The following is a 22,713-nucleotide window of genomic DNA, read 5'->3' as shown; positions in this document are numbered from 1 at the left end:
CTATTGGAAATGCATCCCTTTGAAAAAATTCAATATTCTCTACTTGGCTTTCCCAAATATCATTTGTAATATGAAATAATGTTAAACCTCCAATTGAAACAATTGTGTCCTTCGGAACCTATTAGTAAAATACATTATATTTCACCTGTTTGACAACAAATGTTCCATGATTCAAATGGATTATCGTCAAATTCTTCATACAGGTGCTGACTAACAATTTGACCATTTTAGCTTGTGCCAACTCTTCACCCCCCATATTGCTAATAACTACTTCACATCCTTCTGATATACTTGGGTCAGATTTCAAACCACAAATAGCATCCGTAGGATCAGGAATAAACGGTTTACCTAGACACATTTAATTGTGTTCTTTAAATTTTACACAGGTTTCCAAATTTGGGATCAAGTACACCTCAGGCTCCAATGACTGAAATGCCACCATTTTTGGAGTCTTGATTTTAATAAACGTATCTTCTTGCCAAAATCCCACATTGTGTACCCACTTAGTTTGATAAATGAGTTCAGGAACTATGCATAAGAAAAACTCTATTTCCAACCTCTCCAAATCTACATATAAGGGCATTGCATTATGTAACAATGATGGACCGCCAGTACTCCAGGTAAGCTTTCAGGTTCTTTATTGTCCTTATCCTGTACTCCTCCACAAGACACAGGGATGGTAGGGGACAAAAGATGACAAGGGAAACACCGGGCTCACCCCCACACCCATCTTTTCTGCTCAAAGCTTCTCTCTTTCTCACCAACCGTTACCTAGCAGTACACTTCCACCACAACATTCCACAAGCACATGACCTCACAGACACAGCTACTCAGTAAGCCACATTACTACACCTCTCCTCCCCTAGGAAACACATAAGCCACATTACTACACGTCTCCCTCCCTGGGAAAACATAAAGAATGATAAGGTAATGTGACTAGCACTCGACCTTAACATCCCAACACAACACACTACCAGAAATTCCGCAACACAGCGGCCGCCTGTGTACAGAACCCCTGGTAACTCAAAAATGGGAACCACACAAAAGGAAAACATTAGCAGGACAACCCCGGGCCGAGTAGAAAATTCCAACGGCATGCAACCGCAAAACACAACTCACCACTCCCTCGGTCTACACCTCGAGGCCTCAAAAATAACAAAAAGAGCACTTATGCCTGTCCCGAGCTGCCCCTCAGGACCTAGGGCTGCCACCCCTAGCCAAACTATTGTTAGCTAACACTAACACAACCACAACCTAACCAGCTTACCCCCCTTAGCACCAAATACCTTCCACTCCAGTCTGCCACCCCGAAGTCTCAGAGCTACCCCTCAGAGCATTAACCAACCGCCCCCAAAGGAAGCAACAACAAATGCCCAACAATAACTGAGGGACCATGCAGCATGACTTTGACCGCAGTATAAGGAAGAACCACAACCCAATACTGCTTCTCCGCACAAAACCGTTAGCCATTTCCTCTTTGTACCAACACCGTTTTCGAACAGACCAGGAGACAACCTGATATACCAAACCCGGAATCAGGGGGTAACTGGCAAAGCTAAAACCAAAACCATAGTAACCCACCTCAGCCAAAGGGCCAAACACTATGGGCGATCAGAAAAACTTAACACAACCCAGACGTAGCGACAGACTGAAGTCAAACAAGCTATGACAATACAGCAGCAAAACAACTGCCCTGGGGAACAATGCCTACGCCAAAAGAGACCAACCCTGACAAACCTCAGGCTCTAATGACGGAACACCTACGCCAAAGGTGACCAACCCTGCAACCTTCGGCACCAAAAACCACAACACTCGGGCCAATAGCGACCTACCCTGACAACCTTCAGGCACTAAAGACCATAACACACAAAACACCATAGCCACCTAACCTGGGACCATACTAGGCAGAATGAAACTTAAGATCAAGAGATCAACATCCCTGAAATACCAAAACATAGTGACCTACCCCGGCCTAAACCAGGCACTACATAAAAGGCATAAGTGCAAAGAGGACATGCACTCCCAACACTCTAAACACGATTCATGGGCACAACAACTCAACCCACGACTACACACAGCGACCACCACGCATACAGGGCGCTAAAATACTAATGCAGTAACAACAATGTGCCTACAGGTGCGCCAAACTACTTGCATGCACCCGTACACCGCACTCACACCCCAAACACCGCTAACATCAACATGCATACAATGACATTTAGATAACATTGCATAATAAGCATGGAATTTGAATGCAAACATCATGAAAAACACATAACAAATGTTCAAAGGTGGAAACATTACATTACACATGTGAATAAATTGGATGATGATGACCTCCAGCACAGCCCCCCAAATACCACCGGCATGAACCCCTGGGGCACCACCCAAAGTCAAATGTACATGAAAGTCAGTGTTCAGGTGACGAAGATCACAATGATGCATTTTCCTCCATAAGTAAGTTCACAATGCATTTTCTTGCATAAGTAAGTTCACACCCCAATCACACTCCTTGGGGTTAACATCACCCTGAATAACGTTCCATCCCCCAGATAAAACACACACAAAAAAATGGCATTAAATATTTATTAAAGAAGTAATAATTACACTCAAACTTGCAGAATATCAAACCACAACCCCCCCCCCTCACCGACCCGGGAGTTGTAAAGGGACAAACCCAGACCCCTATACTGAATGTTATACTTTCCCACAAAAGGCCACAACAAGAGACACCACAGGGAACAAACAACGGGCTTCAATGCACAGTCCCTAAACCTACACAGAACCCTGCAATGGAACCCTTAGTAGCACTACTAGCCCCTCTCTTGATAACATTGGGCCACAACATAAACAAAAGGCATCACACTCATTCCCACGCATACGGCCCACACACTAACCTGACCATTGCCCACAGCCGGGAGGGATACTCAGGAAAAACACAGGAAACAGCTGATAAAATCCCATTGTAACGGACATGCCTTCCGGGCTTATTGAAGTGAACTGGCTCAACGATAGTACTGGAACACCGCAGAAAGTCAAAACATGTCGCTTCTTGACGGCCGACAAGTCCATGTTAACTGCGGCACTCTTATTCCTCTCATTTCCTGTTGATGCGACACATTTCACTTGAGGCTCACAGAGTCTCCTGTGAGAAAGACCTGGGAGTTGTAAAGGGACAAACCCATACCTCTATACTGAATGTTATACTTTCCCACAAAAGGCCACAACAAAAGACGCCACAGGGAACAAACAACGGCCTTCAATGCACAGTCCCTAAACCTACACAGGACCCTGCAACGGAACCCATAGTAGCACTACTAGCCCCTCTCTTGATAACATTGGGCCACAACATAAACAAAAGGCATCACACTCATTCCCACGCATACGGTCCAAACACTAACCTAACCATTGCCCACAGCCGGGAGGGACACTCATGAAAAACACAGGAAACGGCTGATAAAATCCCGTTGAAACGGACATGCCTTCCAAGCTTATTGAAGTGAACTGGCTCAACTATAGTACTGGAACACCGCGGAAAGTCAAAACATGTTGCTTCTTGACGGCCGACAAGTCCATGTTAACCGCGGTACTCTTATTCCTCCCATTTCCTGTTGATGCGACGCATTTCACTTGAGGCTCACAGAGACTCCTGTGAGAAAAACCTATCTTCTTGTCGACTAAGTTGACAACCCACAGACGACAAGTCAAGAAAGTCCCCTCTTAACGCTTGCCGGCATCTTGTTTACACTGGAATTTCAAGCGCAGAGCGTCCATAGGAACATCAACGGCCACGAATCACGTGACTTTCGTAAGAGGGCAGTCCCGCTCAGAAGTCACTACTCCTGACTGGGATGCCGACCAGGAGGTCTGCCCGGAACACCGCCATACCATCGTTGGACTGACTTTTCAGGTCGAGTGCAAGTCGCCACACCAACGCAGCCTCCCAGGGGCAACGAGCACTCGAATGGCGTATCAGGATTCAATGGTATATAAATGTTCTGGAATATCATCCTTCTATCACTCAGGATGAATCCTGGCGCTTCTTCTAGCGCAATACCAGATGCTGGTCCGGGCTCAATGACAACCTGTGCTTCCAAAGTTTTGAAGTTCCCTCCGAATATCATGATGATCAGCCATGTCGTTGGCGTCATCATCAATGCTACTTGCTTTGTAGCCTTGGTCTCCGCCCCCCTTCGGGGCTTCTCCGGAATCCGTCCATGTGGACTCCAGGACTCCATCCTCCCGTGTCCTCTGGTCCCGTGACCTCCGATTAAAGGTATGTTAGTATTCCGTAACGGACTCCGTTTTCCCTTTCCATGGCAGCCATTTTCTTTGACGTCTTTTTTTTTTCCCGAAACGCTGCAGCAAGTGAAAATAAAGCTTTTAGTGCCCCGGTCACGCAGTTTTTGCGGGCCGGGGTACTAATAGCTATATGCCCCTCGCGGCGGGGGCATTACCGACTTAGGTAATGCACCGGGGCCTTCGTTAAGGCCTTAGCTTCGCTCGGGGCCTATGACTATGGGCCCCGGGGCATTACCTGAGTCGGTAATGCCCCCGCCGCTCGGAGCATATTGCTTAAATAAATGCTCTGAATTCGACTGCAGATTATTCTAATGGACAGATGTAAATCTTTTCTATTAGCCAAGGCAATATGTTTCTCTTAACCAGACACCAAAAGCCTACTTTTTGGCATGTTTATGCTAGCTTACCATAGTTTACATCATGGCTCCTTCACCTCTCATATAGTACATAGCACATGCTCAGAACAAACGTTAACAAATGATCTCCATTTTCGGATAGTACTGCATCAGGTCTTCAACTTTGTTTGCTACTTGCACACATCGCAGGTCATTCCAAGTCTAAAGCTCTCCTTTTCTATGTGGCTCTACCTCTGCCCATCTGTCTCTCTCATTTCACGTTACACCATTGTGCGCTTCTTCTCACTTAAACTGGCTTTGCTGATAAGATAAGATATGATGGGTTATTTATAACGCACTTAATACCAAGAGGTTTATAAGCGCGGAACCCGGGGATCGTACCTGTGGTGCTCTGTGTTGTTTTGCTTGTAAGGCAAGCATGTTGTCCCTGTGCTATCCTCCCGAGACATTGCTGGCCATGGTTGTATTGCTGGGCAAAGATATTCACAAGATCACAACCTCAAGCCATGATAAGTATGAAGAGAAAAAAGGATAGGGCCAAAACTATGATCCTGATTCTCCCCTTGTTCATAATAAGTAGTAAACATATTTATCCCCTTTCCTAAGCATGGTCTCCAAACACCATTTGCTTGATCTCTTGGGGAAGGGGATTGTCCAACTACTTTACTACTCCGGATCCCCCTCACCCAACAGCACCATTAAAAAATGTTTGTGAAACTGGCAAAACACACAATGTTTAGCTATTAATGTACAAATAATTCCATTCTTCAAAATTAACTTTAACACCAAATGCATTTTATCTGAGGCTATCAGTTACTTAGTTTAATGACGGAGCATGTCAAATCGAATAAAGGGGCCCTAAAGTCATACGTGCAAATAATAGGTGAATGTGATAGTTTGGAGAAAGTCAGTGGGCCTCATTACGACTTTGCCGGTAGCCAGCTGCAGCCAGAGTCGTTTTTTTACCCGTGCCCGGGAATGGGCAATTACCGGGTCATTACGGCCCCGCCGGACTCGGTAATTGCCCATTCCCGGGCGCTGATAAAAAATGCTCCTCATTCCCATTCGAGCCCCATAGGGCTCGATGGGAATGGGGAGGCCGGATGCACCGGCACCATTTATAATGGTGCCGATGCATCCGGCATGGTCTGCTCGCGGCTGCCGGTCCGCCCGCCAGGTCAGACCTGGTGGGCGAAAAGGCACCCGCGAGCAGAACTCGGAATTTGCCGGTATGGTAACAACGGTACCAGCAAGATTACCAGTACCGTTGTTACTGTACTGGCAAACTTGTAATGAGGCCCAGTGACTACTGTGGTTTATCAGATACATATTTGGCAGCATCAGTCGGTTGGTAAAACAATCATTGAGTGCAGTGATTGGTGGGCTAATTTATAAGTGCTTCTCACTTTCCCCCAGAAGCTGAGGGTTTCCCAAGCCCTCGTTCTCTCTAGCCTGGACTACTGCAATAGCCTTCTCCTGAATCTACCTTCTTCCACTCTAAGACTCCTCCAGCTAATCCAGAATAGAGCAGCAAAACTTATCCTTGGCCTTAAGCCCAGGGACCGCATATCTCCTGCCCTAAAAACTCTTCACTGGCTCCCGGGTTGCTGCACAGATTAAATTCAAATCCCTCTGCATCATCCACAAGGCTGTCTGGGGCCTGGCACCACGCTATCTGCAACTTTCTCTTACTAAATACTCTCCCTCTAGGCCTCTGCGATCCTCTGGCACCAACTCTGTGTGTGTAAAGTGTTTCGCTAACAGAGGGCCGGTGGCCGATCACTTTCTTCAGCTGGCTCCCTCTTATGGAACAGCCTCCCTGTCCTCTTCGTCTTGAGCAGGACTTCCTCAAATTCCAGAAGCTCCTCAAGACTCTCCTCTTCACCTCCTCCTTTCCTTCTTCCCTTCTTCCCCCTCTGCTAATCCCGCAGTCGCTGGGTTTGGAGACCAGGGCCCGTATTTATCCTCAGGGTCCTGGCCTCCCACACCAAATCGCCCCCTGCCTCTGCCTACCTTGGAGCACATGCCTCGGCACCCACCAGCCTTCGTCTTGTAGGCTTGCACTATCTACCCAATGCAGCTCCAGGCCAGATAGCACTTACCATACCATGCACTTCATCTGCTTCTCACCCACGAGCACAGACATTTCAAAACTTACTCCCACTCCCACTCTTCTCGCTGCACTTGCACGTTCTGAATACTCACAAGGCAAATCTTCACTGTATTCATTGTTTTTCAATCCCATGTTCCCTCCCTGTTGTCCTGTGGGTGCTTTGAAACGGCATTACCTTACTGTATAAGCGCCTAACAAATGCACAATAAATAAATAAAATAAATATGTAGGATGGGACTACTGGTAAGTGCTGTGGTTAGTTGGACAGTTATTCCAGGCTGGTAACTTTTAACCAAATTCACTTATTTCTGATTTATGTTCTGCAGGGATTGATATCTGTGCTGTACTCCCAAGCCTCTGTGGTGCAGGCACCTGTGTGAAAAGACCAGACGGATATACCTGTTTGTGCAACCCAGGCTTCCGACTAAACACAGAACACAGCCGCTGCATTGGTAAAGTATCCACTGATCTATTTCCAGGAAGAACTAAAGGACAGCAGTGAGACTGTGTTAGACTTGGTATCGAGGGCATGGCGCAGTTCAAAATACATCCAGATCGCATAGAGGACACCAGGGTGTGTGCTGAGTGTAGTGTATGACTGTCCGGCGTGCATGGACATGGCAAGATGGCTTGGACTATAGCACAAAGCATAGGGGATTGAGGGGCAGGATGCAGAAGGTAGGAACTTAGAACCCCAGGGTGTGGTCATGTTTGGAAAGAGATGGATTCAGCACAGAGGGAAAGGACCAGGCCTAGAATGTGTGGATGTGCCACACATAGTAAGTAGCTTATTCATAAGGGCGAGAAAGGCCACAGTGGGGAAGTGTGTGCTTCAGAACACAGGTATGTAGCACTGTGGGAAGAGACATGATGCATATAGTATGTTATGATAGAATGAGAGTATGGCAAAGGTGGTAGAAACACAAGAGAGAGGGGAAATGAAGTAAGTGAAAATGCTGGGTGTGTTACTTAGATGTTGGTTTTGCAGCATATGAGCTTGGTGGTGCTGCAAAGGGAAGAATGAGTCGCAGGGGTAGAACAGTTGCAAAGAGGGTTCGTACCTCTAGCTAAGTTGAATCTGCCTATTTTGTGTGCCTCTAGCTAAGTTGAATCTGCCTAGTTTGTGAACATCCAGTTAAAGTTGAATCTGCCTATTCTGTGAGCCACTAGCCAAGTTGAATCTGCCTATTTTGTGTGCCTCTAGCGAGGTTGAATCTGCCTATTTTGTGAACACCCAGTTAAAGTCGAATCTGCCTATTCTGTGAGCCTCTAGCTAAGTTGAATGTGCCTATGCTGAATCTGCCTATTTTATGTGCTTCTAGCTAGGTTAAATCTGCCTATTTTGTGAACATCCAGTTAAAGCCGAATTTGCCTACCTCTGTACAAATGTTAATTCAACCTACTTGTATACGCCTAGGCTAAGCCGATTTTGCCTATCATAGCCCTACAATCTAGATCACTTTGCAGCCAAAACCATGCTTACCTGGTTCACTCTCATCATGTTCCCCTTCTGTGTCATGCAAGATAGTGTACCTTGCAGCGGTAATAACTACATATCCTTCAGTAATGGCTTAGCCAAACTTGGATGCTTAAGACAACATCCTATCCCGGGCCCCACACCCTTCCTGCCCACCATGTCACCCTTCCCTCATAGCTATCACCTACATCACACCACTAAAGATAGTGACTGCCCAGCTGACACCCTAGCCAATACTATCCTTGATAGATCCTTGTTTCACCCCTGACCAAATATCCCACATTTGACAGGGGGCACCCATCCTAGCATTAAGCACAACCACCCCAAACTTAGTACCAAACCCACAACTAAGCCACTAGGTAACTTACTTACAGTCAACCTAACCTCACTGCCCGCAACAGCAGACTAGGCACCAGACTCCCCTTTACGATCAGCAAGTTTTCTGTAATACCACAGACTAAGACTAACAATAAGGACACAGCCGCTTACAAGCCCAAATCTCTCCCCCTAAAAGGAGCTCTACTTAATGTCAGGTCCCTTATTGCTCATCCCACAGAAATTGCTGACATCATCCTATCAGACGATCTTGACTTCCTCACCATAACAGAAACCTGGCTACACGAGGCAGCAGGACCTTTCCTAACCCTAGCTATTCCCGACTATTACTCCATCCTCAGAGCTGACAGGCCCAATGCTCGAGGAGGAGGTGTAGCTATCATCTTTAAATCCTCACTAGACCTCAGATCGATCGACTCCTCTCCACTTAAATCATGTGAGCATCTTACGATCAAGCTACAAACCACCCCCAAGAGCACGATTACCATTCACTTAATATATAGACCCCAAGGTCCTCCTGGAACCTTTGAGGAATATATCACCTCTCTAATAGCTGAGAACTCTAAACTTTCAGCACAAAATATCACCCTTGGAAATTTTAACCTTGGGTACAATGACCCTAATGACATTCCAGCCGCCTCCCTGGCTAATGCTCTAGCTGAGCATGGCTTCACACAACTTAATTCTCAACCTACCTATCAGAAAGGTAGAATCATTGATTGGGTAGCGGCTCTCAACTGCAATATTACTTGCAAAATCCCCGAACCTCTTGCATAGACTGACCACTACCTCATCCCATTTGATATCAATATTAACAACTTAGATACTAAATAGTGCCCCACTGCATCAGCCTGTCCGACCAGGAATAAGCATAACATTACTGCTGAAGCCCTAATCCCCATGGTCCTTCCTACTCTCAACGCACTCCCAGCCACTGCTGACCTTAACCTACTGGTCAACACGTACAACGACTCCATGGCTAACGCCATTGATACTATCGCCCCACTGAAGCCACACAAAGGTAAACCTAGAGCTCATTTGAACTCTTGGTAAACCCCTGAACTCAAATAATTGAGAAAAAAGAAAGCTAAGCTAGAATTACTATGGAAAATGACACCATCTGCTGGAAACAAAACTAATTTTATGAATATCTCCTCCCTATACAAAAAGGAGATAGTCCGTACCAAGAAAGAAGCTTACAATGTTAGAATAAACCAGGCAGGATCCTGTACTAAAGAATGTTTCACTATTCTAAAGGAATTAGAAAATCCTAATCCACCCACAGATACTTGCACGAAAGACAAACATTGGTGCACCAGTATCCAGAACGCCCTCGCCAACAACATCGCAGGGCTCCAAACCAAAATTGAGGATAAACGAGAACAATTTACCAGTAGCAAGTCTACCAGCCTAAGGACACCTCCGCCCACAGACATTAATTTAGGCTTCACTTTCAAAAAGGTAACTATACCAGAAGTCCAAAAAATCATAACCTCTCCAAAACCTTCTAACTGCAAAGGGGACCGCTGCCCTGCCCAGATTATAAAAGATGCAGCCAGAGATATATCCCCTTTCATCACCAAACTAATAAATCTGTCCTTCTCCACTAATTCAGTTCCCAGCAACCTGAAACAATCTTGGGTTATCCCACTTCTAAAAAAACAATCATTAGACCCGGCCATCCCCACTAATTATAGACCCATCACCACAGTCCCATTCTTGCTAAAAATCCTTGACAGAGTTGCCTACCTGCAAATTCAGGACTACCTAGAGAATAACCAATTGCTAGGAATACGTCAATCTGGCTTTAGACCTCAACACCGAACAGAAACTGCCCTTGTTGACCTCAAAAGTCAGATTGATGAAATCAAAGATAATGCCACCATCCTACTCCTTCTAAACCTCTCAGCGGCCTTCGACCTGGTCGATCATAAAATACTTTGTAATCACCTCTCGTACGCAGCTCACTTCTCCTCCTCTGTTGTCATGTGGCTGCAATCCTTCTTGGCTAATAGAACCATGAGGGTGTTCTTATCAGTTGCGGCAGCAGACCCTATCCCTATCACCTGTGGTGTCCCAAAAGGCTCCTGTGTTTCCCCTACTTTGTACAACATATCTACAAAGCCTCTCTTTGACAAACTGGACCATCTGGGTGTCACCTACACCAATTACGCAGATGACACCCAGATACTCCTCACCATCTCAGGTAACTACAGCGCTGACGTCATTCGGATTAATGAAATATTTTCCATCATTCAGGCATGGATGGCCACACACGGCCTTTGTCTGAATGATGAGAAGACTGAGCTTCTCCTTGTCGGCTCACCCAATAACTTGCGGAAACTCAGCCCTAATTACAATAACATCATCATCGATGGTAACACGATTCCCATTGTTAAAAGTGAAAACCCTTGGCTTTTATCTCGATGCCAACACTAACCTCTCCAAACAAGTTAACATGACTGCTTCAGCCACCGCCTACACTAGCAAACTGATCAAGGCCTGTAGACCTTTCTTGTCCACTAATAGCTGCCTTATGCTGGCCAGGGCTCTTATACAGTCCAAACTGGACTATTGCAACAGCCTATACCTAGGTGCAAACCAATCCATAATCAACAAACTACAGGTACTCCAAAATAACGTGCTACGTGCAGCATTATACATCCCCAGGCGAGAGCACATTTCCACCACCAGAAAATCCTGCAAATGGCTCTCTATACAAAAGAAATGGACCTAAAAGCCATCTGTCTCACATACAAAGCCTTAAACCATCTAGCCCCACCCTACCTCACCAACAAATTCACCTTGAAATCGGCTACTAGAGTTACCAGATCCGCCAATACCTTATGCCTAACAGTGCCCAGCTTCACGGTCCTTGCCTCCCAACTCTGGAATACCTTACAACTTAACATCAAATCTATTGAGTCCTTTCAGTCTTTAAGGAAACAGGTTATTGGATGGTTACTGGATAAAAACTAACAATACCATCTTCTCTCTCCTACACTTCAACTGTTTGATGCTTATTGTAAACTGTATAAATGTATAATTGTAAACTGTATATAATGTATCATGTAACCTTGTCCCGAAGCGCCCTTTTACCTCTGGGTCTGGAGCGCTATATAAATAAATAAAACAAACAAACAAACATGGTATAAATGGACGGACCTAGTTGCAGTAGGTGGGAACATGACACAAGAACAGGCATTGTTTGGCAAGGGTCTAAACATGGCAGATGCTGGATGTATAGTTTGGCGTGGGCGGGCTTTGCATATCATGGAAATGTGGCTTTGGTGATGAGGACACAGTGCAGAGTGTGGAGTGGTCATCCGGAGAATGGAAATGTGGTGCTTGTGAGATTTTTGACAGATATAATATTTGCTTTTTCCACCTGTATTGGTCCATTATGTGGCCCTATTTTCTCCCTGCACGAATCTGGCTCTCCTTGGCCTTTTGTGATTGTATTCAATAATAATGCAAATGAGGAAACCGCTTTGAGCCTCAGAAAGCCTTACAATCTTTTTGTGATGCTTATGCAATCTGGCTCCACAACATTATAATTGTACAGGAGATGCCCCATCCCGGTCTGGTGAGGCCGGCACCGTGATGCCGTTACATGAAGCAGCTGCTGTCACTCAGATGCTCCTTTAAGCCTTGCAGAGGTCGAGGGTCTCTCTTGTACATATTGTGGCTGGCATGGAACTGTACATTTGTGGGTTGCTCAAAGTAGGCAGCGGGACTGAACCAATGTACGTTTCCACAGACATAAATGAGTGCGACAGTACCACAGCGTGCCAAGGAGGACGATGTGTCAACACACCCGGCTCATACCGCTGCCAGTGCGAATGGGGCTACACCAAGACCCGGGAGGGGCACTGTGAAGGTGAGTGTGAAACACATGTTCCTGCTAACTAACCTACTTCATTGATTTCTGTATTTACACTGTGGAGATATGTATTTTGTAACAGCTTAAACAGTGACAAGACTCTCTCTTTTCAAAAGAAGCACCTCCGTCAAGCAGACCTGTTCAGTTTCTCCCTTTCAGAAACCATCAGAAACCCCCTGTGGCAAGGTTTTCCTTCCAAGGCCACCTAAGCCCTCTCTTTCAGTTTGCGATTAAGGAAGGGTTAATCTTATGTCCCAATCCCTTCACTCCTATGTACTGTGACAGAGTGACAGAGGATAGCCAGCCTAAGGGACCTAGAGGAGCTCTACTACTAAACCCGGAAGGGACTCCCCAAGGATAAATCCACTGTCTGATCCAGGGGTCTGAAGCAGTGCTATCTAGAGGCAGTATGCACAGGATTACTTAGAGCCCCTCCACATGTCCCAAATCAACCGATCAATGGCGTTGGATGCATCACCACCTATTTCCTGGGGATGTGCAGTAGATCAAGGCCCCATAGCAGGTATCACTTATCCTCCTTCCACTCACTGTTCCTCTTGGTGAGAGTTCACAATAGCCCAACAACCCAAGTCAATAGCCTGGGAAGAGAACCCTCTCCCTCCCACCCACCAGAGCCAATGTAGTTACCCTTGCTCGCATAAGCACTTATCTGTGGGGGCTTGGAGGCAAACCACAGGCAGACAGCATTCTCATGGTTGATCAAGATTACACTGATGAGTAGCATGTACATACTAGAGCAAGCTCGCACGTGGAAAAAAACCCATGTGCAAGGCTGCTCTACTGTGTTCAAGCTCTTCAAATGCTAATTTGAGCCCTGAGAGTGAGTGGCTGTGCCCTAGAGTCCCCCCTGCGTTGCAGAAGCTTTGTGCAAGGTTCCCTCCTATTTTCACTGTTTCACAGTATGGACAGTTACCATCCGTTTCAGAGGCGGTGTCTTAGGAATTACATTCTGGATTTCTTCTCTCCTACTTTCTCCTTTTGGCCATGTTATATTCTGCATTTCTCACTGGGGTCTAAGGCTGGTGATGCTGCAGATTCCATTGTATATTCTTTCACTACCTACATTTGACACATGTCATAAAAGCAAAAAGATAAAATACAGCATGCATCGTCAATTTAAGAAGTTAAAACCTAAACATTTTAAAAATAGGGGTTTCTTAAGATCACAGATATTAAAAGGAAGCCAGTCGTTTTCATAGCAACCTAATGTAAATGAACCCCAGAAGACAATTCACTGTAATAAGTATGATAAGATTGTAAAACACAAAGTGGAGGTGCAATATTACATAGCAATAGTTCTAATATCTGGCAGGCACTCATAGTAGCGAAGAATTCACAGAAACATGGTATCTTCGTGAGAGTCCAATGCCTCAGCATACTAGCCATTTACTGGTAAAAATGTATTAATGTTGTCGCAACCAGGCTCTATGTATAAAGCTGGATACTGAAACTGCTAAAGAATCTTAGCATCCTACGTCACTTTACATAGCTTCTAACATCCTACCCCACTTTATTTTGGGCATGAGATTGTTTGTTCCTTTCAATTAGGTTTGTTTGTTTGTTTGTTTATTTTATTTGTATAGCGCTCCAGACCCAGGGGTATATGGGCACTCAAGGATATGGTTACAGGCATAGGTAAAAACATTGGAACAGTTGTGCAGCATTCATACAATTTACAAAAGTACAGTTAATGCAGAGAGCAAACAGACAATATGATATGTCATTAAAACATTTAAATAATAGTTACACAGAGATACAGGAGCTGTAGAAGCTAGTATCAATATATACAGGGTGGTGGTGGGTGAGTGCTGGTATGTGTGTGAGGTGTCCCGAGGACCTGAGGTGGTGTTAGTTATTTATTTAGTAGCCAGGTGATGACCTGGGTTCTGAAAGGTTGAAAGGTGGGGATGGATTTGATGTTCAGTGGCAGTGTATTCCAGAGTTGGGCAGCTAGAAACGGGAAACTGGTTCCGCCGGGTCTTTTTAGGGTATATTTTGGCACCATCCGGCATAGTGTGTTGGTGGATCTGGTGATTCTGGTAGCAGGTTTCAAGGTGAATTTGTTGGTTAGATAAGTCGGGGCAAGGTGATTTAGGGCTTTGTAGGTGAGGCAAATAGTTTTTAGATCGATTTTTTATTGGATGGAGAGCCATTTACATGATTTTCTAATAACAGAGATGTGTTCTCTACTAGGAATATTAAAGGAATGGTTTGGTCAGACATTTTTATTGTCCCTACTGGTCGGCCATGTGTTTTTAAGCGTAAATCGGTAGATCGTAGAAAAATTTCCTATGGACCTTACCCGAGTTTTCGTCTACTAAACACACGCGGAAACAGGCAGCAGGGCGCTGCCATTTTGTGATAATCCTATCACTTTCCCCATCGCCCTGGGTGACCTGCTTTTGCGGCACTAAATCATATCCCCCGCCCCTGAGCCTGACATCAAAAAAGCATTTGTATTCCCTGCATCTCTCCGTGATGTTACTGGGCTGTGTAGCCAAACGCGCCCAGTCGTCTTCTACGCGAATTCACACAAAACCCAGAAACCAACACAGATCATCTCACAACACAGCGCGCCACAATTCGGAATATGAAACTGTAGTTTAAAATCAAACAGCAAGATTGGTAAAGTACATTTATTTGACATTAAATGTTTAGAGAATATTCAGCAATTGGCATATTAAATCGGAAATGAATTTTTTTTCTTTGCTCTCGATCCCAAATCCACAAAAGTTTATCGTGAGTCACGCGCTGTTCCTTTATGGTACACAGGCTGTTGGTTTTCGTTAAAAGAAACACTTTGGTAGCACTGTGAATCGCAAGGCTGTTCCATCAACTAGGCACTAGGTCACCGTAAAGGTTGATATGTTGCTTCTAGCCGCTAGTACTGCGTACGGGCATATGGGCACTTGGCAATCGTCCCATAAAATAGTCCAGGTAGTGCAGTTGTTTACAAGAAGCTGCAGCTGGCGATTGAAGAAACTGTCGGCCGGGGTCTGGAATAGGTGGCAGTCACAGAACGGTAGGATATACCTGTTTTGAAAACATAAAAATTGAAATTAGTCTCACCAGCCAATCTTTATTACTATTATTCATTTTATTTATTAGGGCCGAGGTGAAACTATTTGCTTGCGAGGATAGTGCAATGCGAAAACTGACGAAAGAAATCAAGGATAACAGACAATGTAATGATGTATTAGCGTTGAACCACTGAGAAACGACTGTTTGTCTACATGCGTGTCGAATGGGGACATGCATGCCCATGTGCCCGGTAGAAAGACGATCCCACAAATGTTTTACTTGCTCTTCACTGTAATATGCCACACAGAACGAACAAGTACAACTTAACCTGGCTTTAATGGTACGCTATTGGTATTATATTCCGGTATAAAATCGTCTAAAGAGTTAGTTACATTATATTTGCCATTTCATTGTCTCTGCATAATGCAGTCCGTAAATCCCACTCTGTCTGTGCCAACGATTTTTCATATACTGAACTAAAATGAAACTCGGTCTAGTTTCAGAATTTTCAGCTTTATCGTCTCTTACGTTATTGCACCCCTCCTTCAAATTAAGTCCTTTAGACATGGTCCCTGTCTCTCAAGGTAAAAAAACTATATAACCTTATACTGCCAGTGCGAGTCGTGGGCCTCTCCAGCCCGCAAGCAAGAAATCAAAGCTGGTGACCTTCATTCTGAATGAGCATACATTCCTACTTTGCAACATCCCGTGTAAAGCCATCCGTGAGAACTTGAATTTTGGACTCCATCTTTGTACTAGGCCTCACTGTGTTAATGCAAACTGGCTTCTCTCCCATCTGTAACGCCTCGCTTGGCGCGTTCAAAGGCCCCCAAGTTTGTCCTCGTTGTCCGCGAGCTTTGCAGCCCCAGAGAACCATAACTATGGAGACATTGACTTTTTGGGGGAAGGTGAGGAAAAGTATAAAGTACCTGAGGAGTTGAGCTGAAAGTGAGATTTATTGTTTGTTTGTTTGTTTTATTATTTCTAATGCGCAGCCTCCCCTCAGGTAACAGTGTGCAGCATTTACATGAGATTGCGAAGCTTAGTTACAACAACAAAAATATATACATACACATATTAAAAAGGTCAGCGATATGAGGTGAATAGAGAGAGAAGTCAAAGATGACACCCAGGTTGTTCACCACTCAGTATGGTGAAGTTAGTGGTTAGGGTTAGCATACTTTATATGTACACTGTAAAATAACATTATTTTAAAAAAGACAATCAGATTATAATCATGTATACCTGGATTTGTACTTCTCAACAAGCTCTGCTTTGGGTGGACATGGCACAGTGGCAATGTATCTGTGCTGTGCACAGAATCGCTCAAAATTCCATGTGTGTGCATCTCTAGTACATTAACAATAAGGCCTTTAATAAAGTTGAATTCCATTTCCTCATATACTGGTTTGACCACCCATTTTTACTTCCTTTTGTAAAGGCCGTAGTGTAGTGAAGCATCCCTACATTTCCCGTAGTCCTAGATTGTTCACGGCACACATTCTCGTTATGTGCCAAGACCGCTAGTAGAGTCCTATGTTTCATGCCCTGTATGCTGAAATGCAATCGCTTTGGCCTGTACTTTAGGCACATATTGTGGAACACCTCCAAACCTCCTGTGTGACAGAATTCTGTCAGTCCCCTCAAATCTCTTGATAGAGTTTTATCAAACACAATCTTTTCAATGGCTTTGTGTGTCGGTGAAGATGGAATCAACCACTTCTTCTTCCGTGCCTCCTCTGGGGACAAAGGGCCATGTTCACATTGGTGGAAATGTTGGTTTTCTGTCCAGCGGTGAACGTTGGTACAGTGTTGCATTAGTGACCGCCATTTTTCAAGTAGAATTTCTACTGACCCTTCACAAGTTTTGGAGCTCCACCAAAGATGGTTGCTGATAGACTGGGACCACTGTGAAATACTTTCCAAACCTTTTTTTTTCCCTGCAGCCGAGATTGTCTTATTGATTGATTTAGCAAGATGCCATACGTCAAATTGATGTTTAATATGTGGGAACTGCTCTCTCATTGTCTTGGCTATTGAAACGTGTCTGTCCGTGGCTAGGAGGTCGATGTGCATTCCCCTCGATTGTAGATATTCCAATGATGTTATAAATCCTAGTTTCTCCATGGCCACTGAGGATTTACATTAGGACACCTGCACGACCACCGAACTCACAATTTTCTTACTATCCATGTCCTGAAAGTTGTAGGTGCAGTACTTGGCTGAAAATCCAGGGCTGTCGCACTGTCCATCGCCGGCTAGCCTGAACCGTTTTCCTTTAAATGCACTTTCTATAGACAATTGTTCAATTTTCCAAGCATCACTAATGGCCGGAAATAGATAATCATCATGTTGGAATTTGTAGTACTGCGTTTTAGAAATGAAATGCAGTCCCACAAACTGAAAGAAAGACTTGAACTTTCTAAAACTGGACCCACTAAAAAGTGAGGCAGCTGCACACAATAGATTGCCTGCTGGCAGTTTCCCCAGCATTGGTTGTGCAGACCATGAGAACGTATGATGTAATGTACAGGTGGCATGTATTTTCACATTACTGCCTTGTGTTTGACCAGTCACATTCATCAATGGCTTCCCACATACTTCCCCTTTAACTGAATGCCCACATTTCAGCATACTTATAATATCCATCAAACAACTGTCGAATACTATGTATTTGGCCTCTTTCATTAGACTGTCATCCTGCATCACAGTTGTTTCGGACTGTACCGTTGTGGACATATCACCCGAATTGAAACTAATATCGGTGATATCATGTTCTGATGCGTCAGTGAATAGTGCTGCTGGTACATTCTCTGTCATTTCAACACCTCTTACTTGAACATTGATGGGAGAACACAACAATGTCGACAGCTTTTTGGGTGGCATTTTTTTGGCGGGTGTAGATTGTGTGAATTGATCTGCGACTACTTCAGAGCTATCTTCAATAAATTCAGTATCATCTTCTTGTTGTGGTGCAGTCGCACTGTAGCAATGGTCCAATAAAACTTTGCTGGATTCTCCGGACACATTCAATTCATGTTCTGGCCATTGGACAAATGCATCTCGAGTCTGAACACACCGCGCCTCAATTAATAGTTCCTCCATAGTGTGAATGGTTTGGCAAGCAACATCTCTCATTTGTTTCACTGTCTGTGTATGTACAGTTTGTGCACCCACTGGCAACTAGAGGACAGATTGGAAAAGGGATGTTCAGTTTAAACCCAAGATACAGTATTGTACAATTGACAGAAAAAAAAACGTAATATATTCCCTTGCACAAAACAATTTCTAAAAATATGAACTGTTTGTAACTAAACTTATTTTTGTTTCTTTTCTTTGTAACTTTCTTGAATCGAACTTCAACATCTGCATGCTGGCGCTCCGACTTGTATCCGCATGTCTCCCCTTCCTCTTGCGCTGCAAGGACTATAATTTCTGGATCCGCATAGACAGCACGGAATGACTCTCCATCGACTCCCTGAGACATAGTACTTTCATTACTATGGATCACAATATTGAAAACATAAAACACATTTGAGGACGACCACACAGGTACATCTCAATAGCTAAACACGAATGAAACATTGTGTAGAACAATCAAACGACAAGTATTCAAGCTCTGGTGATCTAGTTCGATGGAACTGTCAGTATTCATACCTCTGGCTCCGCATAGACTGCCGTGAATGATTTTATTGCAGAGGACGCTTCAGCAACTCCCTGAAACACAGTATGTGAATTAGTATGGTTTTCAATATTGTAAACATAACACACAATTGGGATCGACGGCACAGGTACATATAAATAGATAACAACAAATGATCCATTGTCTAAAAGAATCAAAGGATATCTAAATATGATCCGATTTTCTCGACTTATTTCTCCGATTTATTTACATCTGCATCAACTACAAGGGATGTTGTGATTGTAGAGGAAGCTCCGTCATCTCCCTGAAACACAGTACTTGCATTAATAAGGAAAAAGTATAGCAAATGGAATCAGTTTATATGATGGAACTGTCAGTATCCATACCTCGTGCTGCTGAAGAACATCAAGGGGTGTTGTAAATGTAGTGCGCACTTCCGAAAGCTGTTGCACCGAATCGTATATGCATGCTCCCTCTTCCACTTCCCCTGGAATTACTTGAATGTCAGACTCTGCATCAAGTGCAGGGGTTGACGCTCCATCTACTGCCTGAAACATAGTACTTGCATTAGTAAGGATTACAATATTGAAAACATAACACACACTTGGGGTCGACGACACAGGTACATATCAATGGCTCACGACGAATGAAACATTGTGTAGAACAATCACGCTACAAGTATACAAGATCTGATGATCTTGCTCGATGGAACTGTCAGTATCCATACCTCGTGCTGCTGAAGAACATCTAGAGATGTTGTAAATGTAGTGCGCACTTCCGAAAGCTGATAGTCAAGCAGTTGTAAAGGTAAATTATTGCTTGATAATGAAATGCCAATATTAAAAATTGCCATGTAAGGCGACAGGATCCTTGAGAATAATGCTATTGAAAATGCGCAATATAGCACAGTTCCCTTTGAGGGTTATAAAATCAAAAAATAATGTATTGATCAATGTCATTATTCAAAAAGCTATACACTCATATCAATATCGAAAGTATTACAAGGGACACAACACCTAAAATATCAATTAATCCATTCGGCTACCTACACACTACCGCAAGGCCTAAAGCTAAATCAGGACACTTGACTCACCAGTGGCGGAATGTGGACGAATAGAGTGGGAATAGCGTTTGCGAGCAATTTTCGTGTCGTTCGCCGTTTATTCTTCTTTGTTACCCAGGATGTGGCGTACATGTTCGAGGGAAAGTGCCGGCTGCAGATGCGGTATCGATCACCCCTCTTGTCCTCAAAGACTTTTTGGACTCAACTTTCAAGCTCTGACGGTGCATATCCGCAATATCGGACCCATTCTCTTATCCGATCTACAGTCTTAGGGAATACATGCTTTGTAGGGCCTTCAGATGTATCATGGGTCTTCAAAGGGCAACCGCTAATCGAACAGGCAGGCATTGTTGAAAATTCTGAAAAGTAAATATCAACATTATTATAAATTCTTGATGAATACAAATGTGATAAAAGAGTACATGAACCATACAATGTTCAATGCAAGGTTTGTTTTGGTAGCCGGAACTATACCATTTCATCATGTGTGGCTTAGTATTTGCATAACTTTCACAAATTAATAAATGATGTGACTAAACTCTGGACATGTGACTCGTCCCTTGATGTACTGTCTTGCATGAAAAGGAAACATGCTTATATTATAGACAGAACACAGATGAAAAGAAATAAATCTATTGAAAGCACAACAATTGAAACTCAAGTCAATAGCAATGAGACCAATGAAAATAGCACTATTGAGTACTCTACTCGCAAATAGATTGAAATTTAAAAATGAACGAAATATGACTAGGATACATGGCCTTACCTTGACCAACAAACAGTTAGATTTAGCAAGCCGAGTAGTTTGTGGCAGGAGAACAGGAAGATGGCCACAGGTAGCACACTGACGAGTTTGCTCGAAGCGGTCACAGAAGTTCACAGATGGCACGACGACGAGCAGATTAGCATCGATCTCAGTGGTTCTCAGGTAGCACGTTCAGGAGTTGACTTGCAAAGCACAAAGATGTTCTCATGAGACATATCAAGTGGTTTATAAAGTATTAGAAACAGGTGTGAATCGCGTGTATATGTCGTGGTACTGTGTGGTTTGCAGGGGGGTAGCCAGCGTGAGGGGGGATCCTGGCCGGAGACACGGGCTATGAAGGTGGACATGGGAACAATGACCCATGCACGATAGACAGCTTTGAAGTGTACATGGTGTTTGGCACCTTGGCTGTTTGCGCCCCTGACAGCCCCCCATGGCGGCACACATCCACTGGCGCAAACTGACTTTGATAGAGGGGGGTGGGATGGATGGGCCAGGGGCGTGCAGACAAGGCACTGGAACACTGCTGAATGGAGACACACTTATGTGGATTGCAGGAGCGTGGCCTGCTTCAGGTGAGGCATGCCTGGAGACACGGGGTCTGAGGAGGCCATGTGAGCAATGGCCCCTGGGCGTGGGATACCTTTTGAAGTGTACATGGTGTTTGGCACCTTGGCTGTTTGCGCCCCTGACAGCCCCCCATGGCAGCGCACATCCACTGGCGTGAACTGCCTTTGATAGAGGGGGTGGGATGGATGGGCCGGGGCCGTGCAGACAAGGCACCGGAACACTGCTGAATGGAGACACATTTATGTGGATTGCAAGGGCGCAGCCTGCTTCAGGGGAGGCCTGCCTGGAGACAAAGGGTCTGAGGGGGCCATGTGAGCAATGGCCCATGGGCGTGAGATACCTTTTGAAGTGTACATGGTGTTTGTCACCTTGGCCGTTTGCGCCCCTGACAGCACACCTTGGCAGCGCTCATCCCCTGGTGCGAACTGCCTTTGTTAGAGGGGGGTGGGATGGATGGGCCGGGGGCATGCAGACAAGGCACTGGCACACTGCTGAATGGAGACACACTTATGTGGATTGCAGGGGCGCGGCCTGCTTCAGGGGAGGCCTGCCTGGAGACACGGGGTCTGAGGAGGCCATATGAGCAATGGCCCCTGGCCGTGGGATACCTTTTGAAGTGTACATGGTGTTTGGCACCTTGGCCGTTTGCGCCCCTGACAGCACACCTTGGCAGCGCTCATCCCCTGGTGCGAACTGCCTTTGATAGGGGGGGTGGATGGGCCGGTGGGCATGCAGACAAGGCACATGAAGACTCTTGAATGGAGACACACTTGATTGATTTAAAAAATCAAAACAACTGTTGTTAAAATATATGTTGTGTTTTATTTTGTTTCTTATTTTGATGGCACAAAAATACTAAACTTTACACATTGTACAGGTCAGGTTGCAGCACAGCGAGGGAAAATCCCCTGTACTGACTGCTGTCAATGGGGAAAGTTTGTCTTATGGCTCCAACGACACAGGCGGGTATTACTCTTCGAACGCGGTGTCCAAGCCTCCCGTGAAGCCACCATGTAAAGGAACGATAGGCCACCACCAAGTACCACCTGTGAAAAAGAATGATACAAACTGTTTTTAAATGACCAAGATAAGTTTATTAAACCTTTCTTGTCAATGACAATTCTTGTAACTAATGGCATTCTGCTCGGACAAATGCTATCTA

The 22,713-nt window shown here is 44.7% G+C and overlaps 1 protein-coding gene across 4 annotated transcripts in view; it reads left to right on the top strand.

The window, feature by feature from the left end:
- LTBP2 (latent transforming growth factor beta binding protein 2) overlaps positions 1–22,713 on the top strand; it is a 1,918,131-nt gene that overhangs the window by 1,366,940 nt on the left and 528,478 nt on the right. For all 4 annotated transcript variants that reach the window (XM_069637635.1, XM_069637634.1, XM_069637633.1 and 1 more), the window contains exons 14-15: positions 7,098–7,223; positions 12,345–12,464. In XM_069637635.1, the coding sequence (XP_069493736.1) occupies positions 7,098–7,223; positions 12,345–12,464 (246 nt within the window). The remainder of the gene's footprint in view (positions 1–7,097; positions 7,224–12,344; positions 12,465–22,713) is intronic.

This window comes from Ambystoma mexicanum, chromosome 14 (assembly GCF_040938575.1).
Source record: "Ambystoma mexicanum isolate Mex_15411 chromosome 14, UKY_AmexF1_1, whole genome shotgun sequence".
In the NCBI taxonomy this organism is placed as follows: Eukaryota; Metazoa; Chordata; class Amphibia; order Caudata; family Ambystomatidae; genus Ambystoma; species Ambystoma mexicanum.
This window is presented reverse-complemented; position numbering and strand designations above follow the sequence as displayed.